Consider the following 22,821-nt stretch of genomic DNA (forward strand, 5'->3'; position numbering starts at 1 on the left):
TAAAGCTGCATAAAGCCTTTCCTATATTTAGGATGGTTTCCTTAGGGTGAATTCCCAGAAGTGGGTCAAAAGGGATGGAGATTTTTCAAGGCTCTTTTTTATATTGCCAAATTGCTTCCCAAAAGGGCTGTGCAAATTTGCACTGCTTGCAGCAATTTAGGAAAGTGATCATTTCATAAAACCCTTGCCAGCGCTGGATATTATTAAACCAAGAAATAACATTTTTCTATTTGAAGAGATGAAAAATTATAACCAAGAATTTATGAACACATATACACATAATATTTTAATGCCAGAAGATAGATTTTTCTGGTTCTATGACCGGAGACTCTAAAATGAAATAAAGGTATTACAGAGAGGAAGACTCTGAAAAATGAAATTCTGAACAAATAATCACAGAGAATTACAATGAAGGAGGAATTTGGGAAGCATAGAGGGGGAAGCTATATTTGCACAGGAAACTAATACATGGAAAAAAGGCCAAAATGTGGAACAGTTTAGCCTAAACTTATGAAAGTACTCCCAGAAAGGCTGAGACTTCAAATTTGTCAGTGCCTGGTGGGCAAATTGGAAAGAAGACAAATAAAACAAGCTTTTAAAATTGCTTTTGGAACAGTAAGAACAAGAAGATGATTGTCCCATTGCATGAAACAACTGAAACCTTATAACCAGATGAAAGTATAAAACTAAATTCATTCTGAGTCTGTCAGATCTGTCACTTATATCAAGAAAACAATCTGAAAACTAGTAAAGGGAGAATAAAGATGTTTCGTAAGGAATGGAGTTCTAACATACAGAGGAGGTACTAAGTATTTACTTTGAAGTGTCTTCCTCAAGTTCAGTCTCTCGACCCAAGCAAATTACTTTTCCAGGGCTAAAATAATATGAAGATATGTTTTCAGAACCACAAAGTTACTTACACTCTTGGAGGAATAAAGGTAGGCAGAGAAGCCAAAAATCCAAAAATCTGAAATGCACAAATCTTATCCTGATTTCAAGTAAGTGGTGAAGCACTTTTGAAACATGATTTTGATCTTCAAGCACAATAAGATGAGTTGGCCAAATTTACATAGTGAGTGTGTGGGATCAGAAGTTGGGAGCGTTAGAAGCCATCTTGGGTTCACTGCAAATAAATCATGCCAGGTGAATTGCAGTTCTACTTTGGATATACTTGTTGCACAGGTAGATCAGGGAGATACCATGAAACAGGATATCTAAGTGTCAGCAAGATATTTGACAAAGCTTCTCATAGGTGTATTGCTTTTTACATGTGTTTATCTGAATATTCCATCTTCCCAATTAAGTGCCAATTCTGTGATGGCAGGGAATATTTGTTTACTGTCTACTGCATATCCGTTACCTGGTATATTATAGGCTCTCAACAGATTTTTATTGAATGAACAACATTTTTTTGTTGGTTTTCAAAGGAGGAAATTGTAGAGTGCTTGATAGTATAGTCAATTTTATTCAATTATATGTTTCCAAAGAGTTTTCATTAAGGGACTGATGTCAATTTGAAGAGAGTTCTATAGCCATGAGCTATCAAGTTCTATTCTCCATCTAGTTCTCTTCAGCACTGATGTCCTTGCCTTAGGTAAGGGAAGGCCTGGCATGGAACTCTGGGAATAGCAAGGACCACAGTTAGACATCCCAATGCATTCCTTCTCTGTACTGGCTGTATGGCCTTGCCGAAGACAAATAATCTCTGCACACATCAGTTTCTTAATATTTGAAACAAAGATGCCAGCATCAACTTCATTATACTCTTAAACGTACTATGTGATTTTAAGTTACATAAACATCTAATCTATGACTTGACATGTTGTAGACACTCAGTAACCTTTCATTCCTTTTCGTACCTCCTGTTCCTTTTCATATTTATCCAATTCACAGGGGACATATAGTCAGGGAATAATGAAAACATGAGATCACAAGATTAGGACCAAAAATATCCTGAGATACTAGAAGAAAGGGCTGAAATAGATACAACTTGGTAGTATAAAATGTTTTTTACTTTGGTTTTAGAAAAATCAATTTTATAAATACATGATGGGAAAGACCAGATTTATTTGCAGTGCATGTGAACAAAGAACTGAGGGCATATTGAACACAAGTCAGCTGCCTAAGCGGAAGCAGTCCTGGATTGCATTATTATAAGTTTTGTGTTCAGAGAAAGGGAGGTGACAGTCCGTTTCTGCTCGGTGTAGGTCAGAACACACCTGGATTATCATGCCTAGTTCTGGACATCAAAACTCAAAAAGGAGTTGAGCCAATTGGACTATGTTGAAAAGAATCTGACAAAATGAATTTGAAATACGGGATGCACATCAAAATCACAAAGATTGGAAAGCAGTGATGCAATACCCAGTGTTACAGAGGAAATAGTGAAATAATCACTCCTATATACAACTGATCAGGATGAAATTGGTATAACCTTTCTGGAGGACATCTTGACAATATGGATCAAAAGCTTTAACTATGTCAATACCCTTTGACACAGCAATTCATCTTTTTACTCTCAAGAAAATTCTACACATGGATGCATAGGGATGTGCAGAAAGATGTATCTTTAGGAAGGTGTGATGCAATATTACAGTGAAAATTGGAAACAATATAAAATGTAAACAATAGAGAATTGATTTAAAATATACATCAATAGAGTGGAATATATTGCAGGCATTAAATGATATTGGTGTCAGTACTTAATGATATGGGATAATGTGTGTGACATAGTTTATTTAGCTTTGTCTTAATTCCACAAGCCATCTCAATTCATTAAGAAAAAAAAACAAAAACAGGAAGGTGAACAAGAAGAAGAAAATCTCCGTATTCAGAGAAAATCACTATTAACACTTTGGTGGTTTTAGGTATCTAAATATGTATAGATGATTATATTGATATACATATAAATCTAGATATAGATCTAAATATGTGCATATGCACACACATTTGATATATGTAATTTATGTAATAGCAAAAGTGTGAAGAGTATAGTTGGATCCCAATATGTATTTCTGACATAAGTGAATAAATCAATATATGCTTAGATATTTTTAACAAAACTCACAAGATGTACTCATGTAAAAAGACCATAAAATCTAGTTGTGAAAACATGTGCATATAAAAGGTAAAAACCTAGAAGTAAGAAAGGTCAATTGGTAGTGATAGTATTTGACTTGGTTATTATTTTCTTCTTTGTGCTTTCTTATTTTTTTTTCTAATTTTCTACAATAAATAGGCATTGACTCTGTAATCCAAAAAATCATAATTTTTGTAAAATGTGTGATATAAGGAATGGCTGAAGGTATTAGTAGGGATATTTTTCTTGGATGGAAAGATTATAAATGGGCACATGAGCAGTCTTCAGACAGCTGAAAGGCCATTGTATGGGGTCATGGGACAGCCTGAGCCCATGATTCTAAAAGGTTGGACAGAATCTAGAGGGGAAATTATTTATTACAGAATCTAGAGGGGAACTTCATTCTTGGCCAGCCTCACGGACCCGAATCTGCTCTCTTATTCTCTTGTATATACCTTCTGGGCCTGACACTGTATTCTAGTCTTTGCCATTTATGAGCTTTGTGACCTGGAGTAAGTCATTTGTAGTGTCTTTCATTCAGTCTCCTTATCTTTCAAATGAGGATAACAATAGCTCATGCAATTACTGTGAGAGTCAAATGAATTACTATCTTTGGGAAGAAAGTAAAGCATTGTTATGTAATACTGGGTTGGCCAAAAAGTTCGTTTGGGTTTTTCCATAACATCAACCTTTTTAGGCCAACCCGGTATTTACTAGATGTTAATGCTTTTTTTTTCAGTCATACAGTATGTTATTAACAGGACAGACTTAGGATGTGGGTCTCTGGACACCCAGTTCATCTTCCCATTGCTCAGGGCTGGCATATGGGGACAGGTTGGAAGGAGTGTGGATGTTTTTGTAGGACTAGACAAAGGGGAGTGTTGTGGTTGCTTACTACTTCATAGTATACCACCCCAAACTCAGTGCCTTAAAACAACAGTCTTATTATGCTCATGGATTCTAGAGTCAGGAATTCATAAACAAGAAAGGGAAGATAGACTGTGTCAGCTTTACAATGACTGAGACTCAGCTGGAAATACTCAAACACCTGTGGGTGACTCAGATGTCTGGAGGCTAGAATCAACTAGAAGCTTCTTCTCTCACATTTTTGCCACCTGGACTGAGATATCTTTTTTTTTTTTAACCGTCTTTATTGGAGTATAATTGCTTTACAATGTTGTGTTAGTTGCTGCTGTATAACAAAGTGAATCAGCTATATGCACACATATATCCCCATATCCCCTCCCTCTTGCATCTCCCTCCCACTCTCCCTATCCCACCCCTCTAGGTGGTCACAAAGCACCGAGGTGATCTCCCTGCGCTATGCGGCTGCTTCCCACTAGCTATCTATTTTACATTTGGTAATGTATATATGTCCATGCCACTCTCTCACTTCGTCCCAGCTTACCCTTCCCCCTCCCCACTGGACTGAGATATCTTGAAAGCTGGGCTCAGCTGTGACTGTTGACTGGACCACTTACACTTGGCCTCTCCTTGTGGCTAAGACTTCTCACAATGAGGGGCAGGTTTCCAAAAATGGAGTAAGTGTCTAGAGAATCAGCATGTCAAGAGAGCCAAGCAGATGCTGCATCGCCTTTTATGACCCAGCCCAAAGGTTATGCAGAGTCATGCCTCTTTATTAAAAACGCATGCCTAAGGCAGCCCAGATTCAAGGTGAGAGAAATTAGCCTTCACCTTTGACAGGGGAGTGGCAAAAGTCACATTGCAGAAGAGAATGTGGGATGGGAGATTTTGTTATGGCTATCTTTGGAAAATCCAGCCTCCCACAGGAAGCAATGGGATATTCCAGAAGATAAAGCTTTACTGTCATGAGATACTGAGTTAAGCTTGATCGGAGAGCTTCCCCTCCACAGGCAAGCAGTTCTTTGAGCCAAAATCTGGGGATAAATTGAGATTTGTCCTTTCTTGGATAGTGGAATGATTACCTCTCGGATGGCCATGTTACACTAAAGGTCAAGTGAAGAATAGCTTAAGCTGGAGCAATAAAGACAATCCATTTAAAAAAATAAACATAACTTTTATTAAATATGTTTTTTTATAGTAACCAAGCATTAGATATTCATTGGAGGAAAATTATAAAATGCAGATGAAGAACAATAAGAAAAAATTTTTAAATACTCCAAATTTTACTACCCAGGGAATAACCACTAGAGCATCTTCATATATTTCTTTCAATATCTTTTTGTGCGTGTGTGTATATAAGTATATATATATATATATATATATATATATATATGCATACATTTACATACTTTATGTGTGTGTGTATTTTTAAAACAATAGGATCGTTTTGCACTTACCGTTTTGCAATATGCTTTTTTAAGCTTGGTTCATAACCCTAGATCATGAATATCTCAGAATGACTTCTACTTTCCTCTTCTTTATTTTTTAAATTAAAATATATTTAATTTTATTACACGTACTCAGTGGAATTCACACCAAATATCAGCAAATATGTATAAATTTACACAAGTGAAATCCCTCTTTGTATTCTTCTCTGTTTACTTTTCCATTCAACAATATATCATGGGGAGGTTTGCATGTCAATAAATAGAGATTTATGTCACTGTATTTAATGATATCATAAAAGTCTGTATTAGAGATATGCTACCATTTTTTTAAGCAGTCCCCTATAAATGGGCCTCTAGGTCATATTTTTTCCCTGAAATTATAAACAATCATGTTTAATTATATTTTACCATAAAGATATTTTTTAACCATAAAGATCAATTTTTAAAAATTCAACATAAATCCCAAGAATGCTGCAGAATCTTCTTCTCTGGCGATCAGATAAACCTGGGTTTGAATCCAGGTCCTACCACTTCCTGGCTTTGTGACTATGGACAAGGAGGGCCATGTCTCCCAGACTCTGTTTCCATGTTGGAGGAATAGGAATATGTGTAGTCACCTCTGGGTGAAGTGCCTGGCCCTGTGCCTGGCCTATAGTGGTACCTGATGACAGGTAGCAGTTGTGGTCAGAGCATCTCCAAATGGTGGATGTGTGTGAACATCTGTGGTTTAGCCCTAGAGCTCAGAGCAATTGCGAGCTGTGTGGTTTAGGGTGTGGGAAGTTTAGCCACTTTTGTCCTCTTCCCTTGACTGGTACCATTTGTATTCCCTGGACAGTTGGGGGTCAGATGGGTTTTGCATTCCCAAGCTACATATTTCTCTATCTGGCACAGTTCTGGGCAATCTAAAAATGCAGTATTGCTGTCACCAGCTCGAGGAAGACACGGAGTCTGAATAATTTAACATGTCACCACCATCCATCATGATACCAAGAGCACGAGAGATGGAGTATGGAGGAGTGGGTCAGCTGGGGGCTGCAGAGCAGGTCTGTGGACAGGGCAGCCCAGTAAGAGAAAGTACATTGGCAGTGAGTTAATTCTCAGGCCCAGGATAGACTATACATCCTAACAATTGCTCCAGCTTTTTCCATAATATGGCTTTCAAGTTGTTCGGATGCCCTGATTTGCCTCAGAGCAAACCTGGGGTCAGGTCTCTCCTTGCCACAAAATATCTGTGTCATCTTGGGGAAGTCTCTATAAACTTCTGAATGTCTCCATTTACTTATCAGCAAAATTGAGATAATTCCCATGTAGAGGGCTCAGCATCATGCCTGGAATATTTTAACTGCTTCCTCACCAGGAAGGAAACTCCAGAACAAACGTCAGGAAGTTTTGTCTGTTTTATTCACTGCTTTATCTTCCCTCAGTGCACAGAAACAATGTTTTGATACAGAGTGGACACTTGGTCAATAATCGTTGAATGAATGAATGAAAAAATGAGTGTTGTGGTTATTTGAGGTGACTACTGGGTCCGGGACAGACTGACTGGTCACCCTCTGTGACCTCAAACACTGGGTCAGGATGCCTTGAGCCTGGACGCTTTCAACAGGGCTCTGTGATGTCTCCACTTTGCTCTCACAGTTCCCCATTATACAGTTTTATCATGAGTCTTGCGATGCTGCAAAGCAAACAGAGGGTTTCTCTCTCTTTTTTTAAAACATTTTCTTTATTGAGGCAAAATTCGCATAACATAAAATTAACGATTATCTATTTAAAAGTGTGTACATTCATTGCCATTTAATACATTCACAAGGTGTGCAACCATCACCTCTGTTTAGTTCCCAGACATTTCCAGTACATCAAGAGGAAACCCCATAACTCATTAGCAATCACTCCCTATTCTTCTCTTCCCTCTGCACAGCCCTGGCAATCACTATTTCTTACTTATTTCAGATGTTTTCTATAAATAGAACCATATAACATATGACTTTTTATGTCTGGCTTCTTTCACTTAGCAAAATGTTTTGCTCAGATCCAAAGTGCTGTTTGCAAGGTCCATCCGTGTTGTAACATGTGTCCAGCATTCGTTTTTATGGCCGGATAATATTCCATTGTATGAATAGACCCCATTTTGTTTATCCGTTCATCAGCTGATGGACATGTGGGTTTCCGCTTTTGGCTATTGTAAGTAGTGCTGCTATGAATATTCATGTACCAGTATTTATTTGAATACCCTCTCCAATTCTTTTGGATATGCCTAGGGGCAGAATTCCTGGGTCATGTGTAATTTTATGTTTAAGTTCTTGAGGAACCAACTGTAAAATTGTTTTCCACACTTTCTGCACCATTTTGCATTCCCACCAGCAATGTGTGAGTGTTCCAGTTTCTCTATATCCTTTCCAACACCTGTTATTTTCTTATTATTTTGATTGTGGCCAACCTAGTGCCTAAGAAGTGGTATCTATCTCACTGTGGCTTTGATTTGCATTGCCCTAATGACTAAGGGTTGTTTTTTTGTTTTTTTTTTTTTGTGCGGTACGCGGGCCTCTCACTGTTGTGGCCTCTCCCGTTGCGGAGCACAGACTCCAGACGCGCAGGCTCAGCGGCCATGGCTCACGGGCCCAGCTGCTCCGCGGCATGTGGGATCTTCCCGGACCGGGGCACGAACCCGCGTCCCCTGCATCAGCAGGCGGACTCTCAACCACTGTGCCACCAGGGAAGCCCTAAGGGGGGGTTTGAATCAGACAGAATCCAGGTTCAAACTGGGGGGCTCCGCGACTTATAATTTGTGTGATCTTAGATAAGCAGTACTGAGGTTCCGCAGGTTGGTTTGCCCCTCAGTAAAACTGGGATGATTCTTACCTCTCAGACCCCATGTGAAGTGTGGATGGGATATTGTGTATAAGGTGTCCAGAGCGGTGCTTATCCCACTATGGTATGTGCTTTGCCCGTCTTCTTCGTGCTCCATCCCAGACCACTCAGGACCAGAAGGAACAGAGGCCTGTGGAACAAGGGCCAAGGAGCTGCTGCTTCCTCTCCTTTCCTCTTGCCAGCCTCTGCCATTCTCACTTTCTCTCGGCCCCTAAATAGAAATACTTGAGCGGCCCTGTATAATTAATGGCTGTACTTTAGTTCACTGTATCACCAATTTCATATTAAAATGCTAGTAGAGGGGGCCCTTTTCCATTTGTCTGAATCATCTCCAAGTCAGTCTGTAATTGGCCTGTGGCCCCTGCAGATTCTATGGACACTCAGAGGCTGTTCGCCTTGGGTGGCTGTCACCTCCCTACAATGTCACAGAAGGCAGGGAGTCGCCACTCCCACTCAGTGGCATTTCCATTTCTTCTCCTAAACTCAGGCAAGCACTGAATGAACGAGGAGTGTGCCCTCACTCTCACTTCTCTGATCTTTGTGCTGTTTACATACACCATATCATTTTCCTCATAGTAACCATGTGAGCTGAGAGTTACTGTCCTCTTTTTAAAGGTGAATTCAGACAGTTTGGGGGCCTTGCCCAAGCCCACACACCTAATAAGTGGGACCATGGTTAGAACGCATATCTGACTCCAGTACCCTAATTTCTTGTACAGAAGTGCATGACCTTTCATGACTCATGGATTAGACCAATCTAAAAACCTACTAGCCTTTAAGTGCCTGAGGGCAGAGACAATGGCTCTTGTCTTTTTTTTTTTTTTTTTTTTTTGCGGTACGCGGGCCTCTCACTGTTGTGGCCTCTCCCGTTGCGGAGCACAGGCTCCCGACGCGCAGGCTCAGCGGCCATGGCTCACGGACCCAGCCACTCCACAGCACGTGGGATCCTCCCGGACCGGGGCACGAACCCGTGTCCCCTGCATCGGCAGGCAGTCTCTCAACCACTGCTCCACCAGGGAAGCCCGGCTATTGTCTTTTAATGGAATCTGAACTACACCATTTTTCATCCAAATCACATTTAAAAAATTCAGCACCTTAGTGGGGCCCATGGCTTATACATCTCTCCAGATTCTGGTCCTTAATTATACTCAGGAAATGTGTCATATAAGTGCCTTCAGAACTGTGCTCTCTGATATGATAGGCAATTGAAATGTGCCTAGTCTGTGCTGAGATGTGCTGTGAGCATAAAATATACACTGGATTTTGAAAACTTGTGAAAAATATATTAAATATTTCAGTAAAAATAATTTTATGTTAATTACAAGTTAAGAGGATAATAGTTTGAATATATTGGTTGAATCCAGTATATTCTGAAAATTAATTTTATCTGTTTACTTTTAACCTTTTTAATGTGGCTAGTAACATTTAAAATTGCATCTGTGGCTTGCATTATATTTTGGGTTGATGTAGAGGCAGCCTCTCTGAGCCTCAGTTTCAACTCTGAACATGGTACCTTGGTACTTACAGGAGGGACGTGAGGGCCAGAGTTGTGGGAATGGAGGGGGGACCTGGAGAAGCCAGGGGCTTGGTCTTGGGGTATGGGAACATGTGGAATGCTGGAGGCATCACTAGGATCTAGCTGAGTGTGATGAGAGTTTCCTATCTATAGTAGAATTGCTGAGGTTCCAGGGAGGAGCGGTGAAGAGTGGAAAAGGTGCCCTGGTGCTGGGGACAAGTGACAGACCTGCTGATCCTCAGAGGTCAAGATCATCAAGCTTTTGCTACCGCTGTACCTCTGCTTGCTCTATCTCTCTCTCTGTCTCTCTCTCGCTCTCTCTCTCTCTCTCTCTCTCTCTCTCTCTCTCACACACACACACACACACACACACACGCATGCACACACACTTTCCCAGATTTTCGTAGCCATGAGGCAGGCTTTGCAGGCAGACCTGATTTCAATCCCAGCTCCCTCAGCACGTCTCTTCACCTCTCTCTGAGGCTCGGCTTATTCATCTGTAAAGCAAGGTTCACAATGCCTTCCTTACAAGGATGGCTGTTCCAGGGAGAATCGGTGAAAAGTGGAAAATGTGCCCTGGTTCTGGGGGCAAGTCACGGACCTGCTGATCCTCAGAAGCCAAGATCATCAAGCTTTTGCTACCGCTCTACCTCTGCTCTCTCTCTCTCTCTCTCTCTCACACACACACACGCACGTATGCACGCACGCACGCACACACACACACTTTCCCAGGTTTTCATAGCCATGAGGCAGGTTTTGCAGGCAGACCTGATTTCAATCCCAGCTCCCTCACTCAGCACCTCTCATCACCTCTCTCTGAGGCACAGCTTATTCATCTGTGAAACAAGGTTCACAATGCCTTCCTTACAAGGACGGCTGTGGGCATTAAATGAAGTCTTTACTCATATTTTATTGTACATCAGCCTCGGGACTAAGGGAATCGAGTGCAGCCACTGTCTGAATTTGAACTGGGTTTATAGCTTATGAGCTGTGTGACCCCGGGCAGGTTACTGACTTTCCTTGTGCCTTCATTTCCCCATCCGTTCAAAGGGGAAGGAAAGTATTAACCTGCTTCTTAGGATTACTGTGAGGATTAAACAAGGCAATGCAAGTAAAGGGTTTAGAATCATGCCTGGCAGAGGGACAGTGCTATGGAAGGCTTAGCTTTTCTTATTATATCCGAATTGCCTGGTGACTTTTCCATCCCCCACTCCCCCTCACCCGCTGCCACAGCTAGACTGTCCCAGTAGAGAAAGACTCCTGTCTGAATTCTTTCTTCCACGTTCACCATAATAGGCCATTTGTTTGGGAAAGGAAGGAAGATGAGAAAGAGGAGGAGAGGGAGGAAGGAAGGGAGGGTTTAGCTGGAATGTTTAAAAGTACTGCAGTAGCAGTAAAGGGCATGGAGTAGACTCCTGACAGGCAGATAGATCCCTGCCTTTTCCTCTGCTGCCCAAACACAGCAGGAAGTATGACAGATGCTTCCTGTACTTAAGGCAGCTATTTCATCACATGCCTTCATTTTCCCCTTGGCCAAAAATTATGTGTAGGTAAACGAAAGTCCCTCCCTCGCTCCCTCCCTCCCTTCCTTCCTTCCTTCCTTCTTCTGTAACAGTAAAATATTTTAATGGAAATGTTAAAAGCCTACGGGTCTCTAAGACCTCTGCTCTTCCACTGCTTCCAGAATCTCCACGGGGCGTCTGCCAACTCCATTTCAAAGGAGAGCCTTTAAATGGGGAATTGCATCCGGTAGAATCTGGAGTCTCCTGCTGTCTCCAGGTCCTGCTTTTAGTTGCTGGGGATTGGGGAGATGAGCAGTAAGGGACAGGGACAGGTAGTGGCTGAAGACACATTTGGGGACAGTGATCAGGTATTGTTGTCCCTGGTCCTCTCCCGTTCATTACAACATACTGTCTCCAGGAAGGAGGAGGCCAAGTATTCATTTTTTTCCATTTTACAGAGCATTAAACTGAGAAACAGTGTCATAACGGTTAAAAATTTGAGCTTGGCCGTCGGACACCTTTGGGTACCAAGTCTGACTTCACTCATTGTTCACAAATCACCTTCCTTTCTGAACATTGGTTGCTTCATCTGTAAAGTTGGCATCATGATACCTCCCTCCCATGAGGACTATGAGTTTGGAATGAGATGATGTATGCAAAGCTCATAACACAGCACTTGACACCTTGATGCTTAAAGGACAATCTTCTTTCCCCAAGGTTCCCTCTTGAGTTGTTTGCAGGGAAAGCAGTTTACATACTGGAGAGCCCAGATCTGGAGCTGGACAGTGTAGCCCTGAGTCATAACTCTCCTACTCATCAGTTGTGTGACTTTTGGCAAGTAACTTTGCCTATGTGTGTCTTTATATTATTGTCTTGTATGTTAATTATGCTTTCCTTATGAGTATGTCACAATGAGGATTGTATGTAATAATGTACAGACATCTTCTAGATACATAGTAGCTTGCTACATGTGTTGCTGGAATGAATGAATGTGTAATAACTGTTACAGAAAGCATGTCTAAGAGTGGGATTTTTGTGGACTGAACGTCATTTCAAATGCCCACCAGAGGAAGTGACAAAGTAAATCCTTTCACAAATTGAACAACATTTTCCTCTATATTTTTCTTTTCTTCAGGTGGAATTTTTGGAATAGGTAATAGGTTTGCACAGTGCCTGATCCAAAAGATACAAAACATTTACAGGGAGAAGTAGTCTTCCTCTAGCGCCATCCTTCAGCCACTTATGTCTCCACCCAGGACAACCATCTTTACCAGGTCCTTGAGCCTCCTCCCAGATGTAGTCTGTTGATGTAGGTGTCTGAAGCTCCATTCACTAAACAGTCTCCTAAACCAAACTCCCTCTTGTTTCCCACCCCAACATGCTCTGAGGCTCTCCCATCACCATTTCCTCTCTAGGGTAAAGAGTTCACCAGTCCTTTAAGCCCTCTCTTTCCACATCCTGGACTAAAAAGAAATAAATAAATAGAGCACAGAGAAAATAAAAATTACCCATATTTCTCCCTGAAAAATTAACCGTTATTAGTAATTTGGTATATTTCTTCCTAGCCTTTTTTCCTTTATCGGTTTTGTAATCAACCATTCCTAGTGTATGAATGCATCGCCTTTTTCCCCCTCCACGTTCCTCTGAGTTTCTCTCTGAAGCATCCCTTGCACTCATCTCTTCCTCTCCATCCTCACCAGCCCTGGCCTCACCTAGACCCCCATCTCCTCTTACCTGGTGATCCCTGAGACTCCTGGCTGTGCTCCCTCCCTGGCACCCATTCTGAGGTCTGTGAACCACCATCATGTCCCTCCTGGCATGCACAGCTGCTGAACTGATTCTCTTGCTTCAGAACCTTCCGTGACATCCAAAATTAAGCCCCCAGTCCTCATTGTGGCACTCGGGGACTTCCCCTGGGTGGCTCCAACAGATCCTTCCCAGTTAGCACTCTGCTCTGGTGCCTCTTCCTGCCCGCACTCCCCCTCCCCAGGGATGCTCCAGCTCTTACCTCTCCTCCCAACTCCATTTTCTACCACTGAAGCCCCCCATCCATCCTTCCAGCCCTGACCTAAAATCTACCTTCCTCCATAAAGCCTTCCCTGGTCCTCCGTGTTGGGATGGATTGCTCTCTCCCATATTCCCCATGTCTCATTGTGTGGGAAACATGGCCATGATTAAAGGTTCCTTAGGATCCCATTTGTCCCCATGACTAGCTTATGATCCCCTGGCTGGCAAGGACCGGGTGGTATCTATCTTTGCTTGTCCTGTGTCTGGCTCTGAGCCTGGCATAGAGGAAGCACTTGACTGAAACGTGTGTGTGAAATTAAGTCACCTGGAATATTTTCTCAGAGATAGGTTCATCATTCTAAGCAACAATATACCTAACAGTGATCTGGTACCCACACTGGACCAGGTATTTAAGTATCATATCTCCTTTAATCTTCAAAGCAACCCCACAAGGTTAACAGCTTTCCCCCTATTTTAGAAAGAAAGAACCCAGAACTCAGAAAGGTGAGGCATCTCCTCAAGGTCACACAGCCCCAAGGCTGCCAAGCCATGGTTAGAACCCAGGTCCGAGCCATGGCAGAGCCTGAATGCCTTCTATAAATCATGCCGACTCCTGGGTCACTTGGGATTTACAGAAAGGAGTCTGGGGATGGGGTTGCTGATCTTTGGGTTGGATGAGAGATTTAACAAGCTTCTGGAGGCCTGTGATGACTGATGGATTGTGATTTTTGCACAGGGGGAATCAGCTTTGGGAGAACCAAGGGGACGTCGGGTTCAGAGGCAGACGATGAAACGCAGTTGACATTCTACACAGAGCAGTACCGAAGCCGTCGCCGCAGCAAAGGTAACAGAGTCCTTGAGAAGGTTCCAGAACCAGGGTTTGGAGGAAAATCTGGGAAGCAGCTTTTGTGCTTCACGACAAACCCTAAATCTTCTTCAGCCTGGTCCCTATCTAGTTAACACTGAACTTGGTGTCTGATACCCTGAATACCCAGTCTCTATTTGCTTTCTGTCTTACCCCATTCCTCAGCGAATTTAAGTTTATGCAGTTTTTAAAAAATCCATCACAATAGAGAATCGGATTGAAAGGAAAATCGGAGTAAGGAAAATAATTCAAATTCAGCTTAGATGTATTCACGGTAATCCGTGCCGTGCTGTGTTGTGTAGTTCTTAGAAGGAGCTGACTGCTTAACTCAGAGATTCTTAGCAACCAAAGTGCAAAAGGAAACATACAGCAGTAAGATGCACAGGGTCTGCAGGATAAAACTAGCGTTTGCTCAGGAAATTCTATTTACCTGACACAGAGACCAGACAGAGAGTTCTCCAGTTGGTTCCAATAAACAGCACTCTGGGAGGGCTTCCTGGAAGTCGAAGCTGGACAATGACCTGGGCCCAGACTTGGCTCTGTCACTGTTCATCCACAGAACAGAAGCAGTAATCCTAACATTCCCATGTTTAAGATGGGGTGGCAATACCTCCCTCTCAGGGTAATGGTGGGGACTGATGGAAACATGAGCATCTCCTGTTTTTTTTGTTTGTTTGTTTATTAGTTTTTTTAAATTAATTTATTTTTAAAAAATCTGTATTGGGGTATAATTGATTTACAGTGTTGTGTTAGTTTCACGTGTACAGCAAAGTGAATCTGTTATACAAATACATATATCCACTCTTGTTTAGATTTTTCCCCATATAGACCATTACAGAGTATTGAGTAGAGTTCCCTGTGCTATACAATAGATAACTAATAAGGACCTACTGTAGAGCATCTCCCGTTTAACTACAACTCCCGGCAACAACTTTTCCCTTTCTCCACAGCCACCATCCTAATGCCTGTCCTCTGCATCCACTGCTTAAAAACTGTTACAATCACCTTCTCAATATTCTCACCTACTGTTTCCAACCCATTTTCAACCCTGCAGCCAGAGTGATCATTTTAATAATGGAGATAGGGATCGTGTTGCTTCTTCTCTGCTTAGAAGCTTTAATCTGTCCTTTTGCATTTGGGAGAGAATGTGAAGTTCTTGCCACACCTAGGATCCCCTCAGTGGTCTGGCCCTGCACATCTCTCCAGGGCTCCATCTGCGCTGCTCCCCAGCTCTCTTCTCCAGCACTTCCCCATCTGTCCCACCAGAAACTTCACAAACATTCTCTCCCAGAACACTTCCCCCGCCCTCTCCTCCTCACTCCTCCTCACTCTGACATCTCCATTTAAATGGCATGTCTTAGCTGAGCCATCCTACATCTGATTTCCTTGTTTCATTCTACACCGGCTCCTGTGCCGTTCCCTCTGCAGACTTCACCCCTGGAATTTTACATTTACCGATATGTTCTCGGCAATGTTTGTACCCTCCACTGAACTGGAAGTTCACGAGAATAGGTACATCCATTGTCACTTGTATCCAGCTTTCCATCCCTGCCCCAAACACAGGGATGGGTCCATATTTTTGGTTCAACTATAGGTTCATATATTGGAACAAATGAAGGATTAACGAATGAATGAAATAAATTCCTAGCCCAGTGTCTGGATTATTACGAGCGCTCAGGGCGAATGGTGGTTTCCATCTGGCCTCTCTTGTTTTCTCTCACTCCATTCCCAGTTACTGGAAAAAGAAAAAAAAAAGATCTCCTCTCTTTTCCCCTTCTCTTTTCCGCTCCTGGTGAGTAGAACTAAGGCCTCAGGCCTGCCTGTTCTTCCACCTCAAGCCACCAGGGAAGGATGTGCCTGGTAGTTGGAGGAGGGCCTGAGTACTGATGTCGAAAGCCAGTTCTGCCTGGGTTCTTCAAGCATGGTTGGAGCAAGTGCAACCTGAAGGGATGTAACAAGTCTGGGAGGTTCTCTGGCAGAGGAGGATGCACCCAAGCCTGATGGTAGAGAGAAGACATGAAGTGGGAGGAGAAAAGAGACACCTCACAGGTGTTTCCTCCCTAGGTCTCTCTCTTTAGCCTGTCCCATGAAAGAAATAGAAGCGGCATTGGATTCAGCCAGTCCTGGCTGTGAATTCTGACTTCACCTCATCTGCTTTGTGTGGCCATGGATGGGCTTTTCACCTCTGGGTACTTCTCTCTGTATAAAGTCGAGCTATTGATAACTACCTCACAGAGCTAGCAAGTCTAGAGATGGAAGGTTATGGGACTCCCCCAAAGGTGCTCAGAAAGTTTTGTTCTTTCCCCCTGAAACTCCCCTTCCCTTGAAAACAGTCTGCACCCCACAGTAAATCAGCTAAAATCCCAATTTTGGCAATAGGGTCTACTGGAAAAGAGATTTATGATATAGTCTGAAAATCAACCCTTTCTCCCCTGAGCCTCAGGTTCTTTGTCAGGGAAATGGGACTGTTATTCCAAGGTGTCTGCTATGGCCAGGTAGAACCCCATCCCAAAGCAAAGAACTGTAGTCATCAATACGGTGAGTGGGTGGAGAGGAAGAAAGACAAAGAGACTGAGAAACAGAGACTGAGAGACATGTGCATCTGGTGGGATTTCCCTAATCAGAAATCAGCAAACTTTCTCTGTAAATGGTTAATTAGTAAACATTTTCAGCTTTGCAGACCTTACAGTCACGATTGGAACTACTCAACTCTGCCATCTTACCTTGAAAGCTGACACAGACAACACATAAAGGAATGAACATAATGCGTCCTAATCAAACTTTATTTCCAAAAGCAGATGCTGGTCCAGATTGCACCGGTGGCTCACAGTTTGATGACCCCTACCCTAAACCATCCATATCATACAGGTCACCTGTAGGACGGATCCAGGAAGCAGGAGTGAAATCTCACAATGCTTTGTGAAATGAATCTGATCTCAGGGCACACATGGTCTTGCTGCTGAAAGGAGTTTTTTGTGAAGCAAAGAGTTTTATGTTAGGTCAAGTGAATACCCATCTACTCTGTCATTTGTTTGGGGTGTGCCAATTCTGATGGTATTTGACAGAACTAACTGTTGAGGTAGCTGGATGTGGTAGATTCCCACTTGGCAGAATTCCACCTTTATTAACTAGAGATGACACCGCACACAGCAGAAGACTCTGGACTCATAGTCCGGAGATGTGAAGTCTGTACTCTCACCACCAACACACTCAGAGACCCTTGGCTAGCGTGTGCCCTCTTGGGGCCTCAGTTTTCCTATCTGTGAAACAAGGATATTTACATATCATGTCATCAAGTCTGAAGCTCATCTTAATCTAACCTACATTTAGGGAATGATGCTGGGCAGAGTGGGAAACAGGGCCCGGGCCCCCAGCCTCAAATCAAGGTGGTTATAACCTCCTTGCAGGGGGAATGCGGCTCACACAGAGAAGCAGTGCTCATCAGGATAAGCTCATGTATAACTGAAGGTCCAGATGAGAACTGCAGATGGCGTGTCCCGCCACAGGCACAGGGCTGAGCAGGAGACAGAGCAGTACAGCTGCTGCTGATTCCAGCAGTGCAAGCACCCAGCATCAGCCTCCCAGCCCAGCTCTGCGCGGGTGGCTGTGTGGCCTTGGGCAAGTCTCTCTCGCTCTCTGGACCTCTGTTGGTTGCTCAGCCAGCTCTAGAAACTCAGGTTATCTGATTCCCAATCCCATGCACTTTCCTCTAATCTTTGCTGATTAGTTCCCCAGCAAAGAGAACCAGGGCATGAATGCCCCCTGCTTTTGCTTATTTTTTTTGTTTTAGTTTCTTGTTTTAATGTCATAGTTCTTAAGCTGAGATTTTCTGTAGTAATAAGAACTCTTGAATGTAAGCAAAACTTTGTATGAATGTGTGAATTTTTTTTCCTTTTGATTCTCCCCCGCCAACACACACACACACACACACGCGCGCGCGCGCGTGCACACGCACAATTTAATCATGTTTTAGAGGCAGTGGACAGGTGAGGGAAAGTTCAAGCCATATCTGCAGAAAAGGAGGCCTTTTGGGATTGAGGGAAGGAGACTGTTCTGAAATTTAATCCGAGAATGCCTGGATGGAGCAGACACTCCAGGAAATGGGGATGGAGTGGGGTGAAAGCTGAACGTCAACGGAACAGTACCTGCCATGTATGAGGGCAGAGGTACAAGGTGTTCTGAGGGTGGGGATGGGAGAGATCCCAGAAGATAGGTAGAGCCCAAGGCTGTAGCTTCGGGAATAATGGCAGATGGGCTGGGGAAATAAGCAGGAGCCATGCCTTGACCATTGGGGCACCCATCCCATTCTTTTTTTTTTTTTTTTAAGGAAGGATTCTTTTTTTTTAATTAATTGATTTATTTATTTATTTTTGGCTGTGTTGGGTCTTCATTTCTGTGCGAGGGCTTTCTCTAGTTGCGGCGAGCGGGGGCCACTCTTCATTGCGGTGCGTGGGCCTCTCACTATCGTGGCCTCTCGTTGCGGAGCACGGGCTCCAGACGTGCAGGCTCAGTAGTTGTGGCTCACGGGCCCAGTTGCTCTGCAGCATGTGGGATCTTTCCAGACCAGGGCTCGAACCCGTGTCCCCTGCATTGGCAGGCAGATTCTCAACCACTGCGCCACCAGGGAAGCCCCCTATCCCATTCTTTATCCAACATTTCTCATCAAGCCACAGCATTTCTTTCAGCCCTAAAGATAATCCATCCAGTTGTCCATTTTATGCACACACAAAAAAACAAGGCTCAGAGAAGGGAAGCATTTTTTCCCAAGGTTAAAGTGTCATCTCTTCAAATGACAAAGCAAATGGGGCAAAAGGTTAACAATAGGTGAATCTGGGCAAAGGATGCATGGCTCTTCTCTGTACTCTTCTTATCCTTACAGCTTTTCCATAAATTTGAGATTATTTCCAGACTAAAACAGTAGGTAAACAGTAGTCCTTCTAGGTTGATTACAGGTTTCGAAATCAGCACCCAGGGGTCCAAATCCTTGCTCTGCTGTTTCCTAGCTGCATGACTTAGGGCAAGGCACTTTCCTTCTCTGAGCCTCAGTTTCCCCTGGGTAAAGAAAGATAAGCCTAGTGTTAGTCCTTGTACTCTTCCTTAGGCTTGTTGCAGGGATTAAAGGAGGGAACGTATGCAAAGGACATGCTTAGTGGAGCGCGCCTGCCATGTGATCAATGTTCACTAAATGGTAACCAGTTAAGTACAGCAAATCAGTGTCTGGGCCAGGCATGACTCCATGGCCTTTTTCCAATGTGCTGGTCTGCAAATTGGTCTTGCTTCTAGGGGGAAAAAAAATGGCATTTTAGGTAAGAACGTAAACTTGGTGGGTCCGTCCTCTTGGGGACATTGTGATATGGTTTTCATCTTTGCCATCTTGTCCCTTGCTGAGGTCAGCCTCTTTCACAGGAATTCTTATAGAATTCCAAATAATACCATAGGAAGGGATTATTCTACCTCTGTTTTACAACTAAGGAAACTGGGACTTAGGTCACTTACCTGAGACTACCATGAGGTAAGGGGAGCTGAGATTTGGACTTCAGCTCTTTGGTTTCAAAATCTGGTCAGACCATTATATGACTGAGATAATATATGTGCAGTGCATACCACAGTACCTGCATAAGATATATACTAAAGAGACAGGAGGGAGGTACCCGTGTCTTGCTGGTACAAAAGCCTGATCAGATCCCCGAGAATATCCTGGTGCTAACTCTGTAACCCTTCAGAGAGCATCAGCCCTGGAGGAGCTAGAACTGGGAACAGGGATGGTCAGAACTGGCTCAGACACTGAGAAGTTAGTTCAGTGTAGAGGGGAAAAGGCAGCATCCATATGGACCAACCCTCCCAGGGTCCTGGTATTTGGTCAGGGAGGAAAACATATGACAAAGAGATCTTCCAGTGCTGTGCTGGTGCCAACTCATACCAGTTGTGAGAGCCAGTTTTGTTCATCGTTTCCAACTCCGCTGTGAGTGATGTCACAACAGTAGCTTATAAGCAACCATGCTAGAAGTATTTACACCGTGCAAATTGGCAAACAATGCAATGGAAGCTTCCCTTTCCTCCTCAGAGCCCATTGTTAAATATTTACTAGCACACCACTGAGAAGAACAGTCAGACTTAAGCTACAACCCAGAGTGCAAGGGCTTTTTTCTAGAAATAGAACAATCTAGAATCTTTCCCAGAGGACAATGCGTTGGGCCTGGGACAAAGCAAACTACTAAGTCTAAGGCTTTGGACAGAAGATCTCTTTTCAGAAACAGAAGACAAGGTCAGCTGGGGAGGCTGGATATTTAGGGCCTGCGTAGGAGGTTGGAAACTCTGGTGTTACCCGCTTGAAGGAGCGATGAGTCATAGAATCTGGGTCAGGTCAGAGTCAGCAGTGGCTCAGGTGTCCTCAGCTGTGTGGTAAGAGGGGCTGTCAGAGGCTAGCCAGTTCTATGACCTCACCGAACCTCAGAATCACTTGGAAAACTTCAAACAAACAAACAAAAAACCAACCCAATTCCAAACACTTATCTCAGACCCATTATATGGCAGTGTCTGGCCAAGGGGTCTGGTATAAAATTCTTTGCAGGTTCTAATTTTCAACCAGAGTTGAGAAAAACCACTCTACAGTTCCCTTTACATATTAGCTAACAGTACATCCCTGTTCTTATTCTGGCATTGGCTCCCACTGCGTGTATCCCCCTTTCCCAAGCCAGGAACTCGACTCCCAGTTCTAAAAGGGATAACGACTTAGAGCAACCACTTATTGCCACTTTTGTGCCACATCTATTGCATATTCACCAGTCATCCTGTGTGATCTATTACTGTCCTTGTCTCTGTATGCAAAAGAATGAAACAAAAACACGGCAGGGTCACTTCTCCAAGGTCATAGAATCAGTAAATTGCAAGATTGAGTCTTGAACCCCATTCCAGTTGTTTCCAAAATCTATTGTCACCATACCCCAGCATCAGCCCCTTAGGAGAATCTTACAGGTTTTAACTTCTTCCCTCTTATCATAACTCTTGCCCTGGTCATTAGCTATTTGTTTTAGGTAGATACCTTCCTCCAGAATGTTCCAGCAGCCCCTGCAGGCTTTATAGAGAGATGCTAGTTTCTCTCATGAAGAAATGAGACTGGGAGTTTGGATTTCTCTTACTGAAGGAACAGTAAAATGCAGAAACCTAGCTTTGATCTATGCCTGCATTTGGCCCCATTTAACGAGATGTTAGTGAAGAGAAAATTACGTATTCAGAAGTTGTTATAGACTCAAAAACTCCTGTCTGATGTCTCGCTTCTCTCTCCTCCCTCAAACCTCAGAGGAAATAGACATTGGTTTTTGTTGTTGTTGTTTTTCTCTCTTAAAGGTCCCTCCCAGACTACCTGTCCCCAGCCTACAAACGTCAAGCGGTCTTGGCAGACAAGGGTTCCCTGAATTCAGTGAGAGAGTCAAACAACTTCAAAAGCTCCCTCCCCAAGCTCGTGATGGTCCCTGAAATATTGCTTAAATTGTTCTTTCTCCTCCTCCTTAGCGATGCCAACCAGCTCAGCACCTGACAGCCCGGCATCCAAGGGAGGGAGAGGGCTGTCAGGAATCAAATGGGAGACCAAAGGCAATAAAGCAAACATGTCGTTTTTAGTTGCTTACACTAGCGAGAAGGAATAATCAGTCTCTCTCGCTTCCTTGTTTTTCAACTAGGCTCAGCAGGATTCCCTCACCCCCACCCCTTTTCTTTACACTGAGGGATTGTGACTCTCTGCTTCCCGCCTAAGCATCAGCACTCTGTCATCCCTTTTCTTCACAATCCTGTGGGGTGACCAGGATTCTCCTACCCTGCAAAACTCTTTCCCAAATAAAGAGGTGAAACTACCTGGCATGATTGCCAACTGTGTGCCAAGTGCCCTGTGAGATGCTTGCATGCATGACCTTTTGTAGCCCTGACTCTTAGTTGCTTTCCAGGCTTCAGTTTCCTTTTCTAAAAAATGGAGGTGAGAATCCCAATTTATAGGATTTATGCGATGATCCAGCAGAGTCTTGTGTCACTAGAATACAAGGTATATGAAGGAAGATAATCCAAACAAAGCTGGGAAAGGTGAATTGACCCAGATCGGGAAAGAATTTGATTGTCAAGTTCATTCACCTGTTCATTCATTGAATCAACTAATGTTGCCTAAATATCTAATTCTGTTGAGACTATATGCTAAGGCTCAGGTCTAGAGTGGCAAACAGACCAATCATGGGACTGACCTCATGAATCTTATGGTCTTGTCAGGGAGAAATGGGGAGGGAGAGAGGGTCTCACAAACAAACATGTAAAGAAATACATCATTTCCGACTGTGAGAAGTGCTGCTAAAGAAAATACAGGGGGAAACTCATATCATGGGGAGAGTCATGAAAGACATCATTCTTTTTTTCTTTAAACAACTTTTTGAGATATCATTTGCATACCATACAATTCAATGGTTTTTGCTATATTCACAGGGTTGTGCAACCATCACCACAATCTAAGTTTAGAACATTTTTGTCTCCCCTAAAAGAAACCCTGTACCAATAGCAGTGCGTCCCGAGTTCCCCTTCCCTCCACCCGCTGGAAACCACTAATCTCCTTTCTGGTTGTACAGCTTGGCTTATTCTATACCTTTCATATAAATAGAATCATACAGTGCTATCTTTAGGGATTGGCTTTCACT

The 22,821-nt window shown here is 43.2% G+C and overlaps 1 protein-coding gene across 4 annotated transcripts in view; it reads left to right on the forward strand.

Moving 5' to 3' along the window:
* Positions 1 to 22,821, forward strand: part of ASTN2 (astrotactin 2) — a 927,905-nt gene that overhangs the window by 310,946 nt on the left and 594,138 nt on the right. For all 4 annotated transcript variants that reach the window (XM_060101146.1, XM_060101145.1, XM_060101147.1 and 1 more), the window contains one exon: positions 14,021 to 14,128. In XM_060101146.1, the coding sequence (XP_059957129.1) occupies positions 14,021 to 14,128 (108 nt within the window). The remainder of the gene's footprint in view (positions 1 to 14,020; positions 14,129 to 22,821) is intronic.

Source organism: Mesoplodon densirostris, chromosome 6 (assembly GCF_025265405.1).
Source record: "Mesoplodon densirostris isolate mMesDen1 chromosome 6, mMesDen1 primary haplotype, whole genome shotgun sequence".
In the NCBI taxonomy this organism is placed as follows: Eukaryota; Metazoa; Chordata; class Mammalia; order Artiodactyla; family Ziphiidae; genus Mesoplodon; species Mesoplodon densirostris.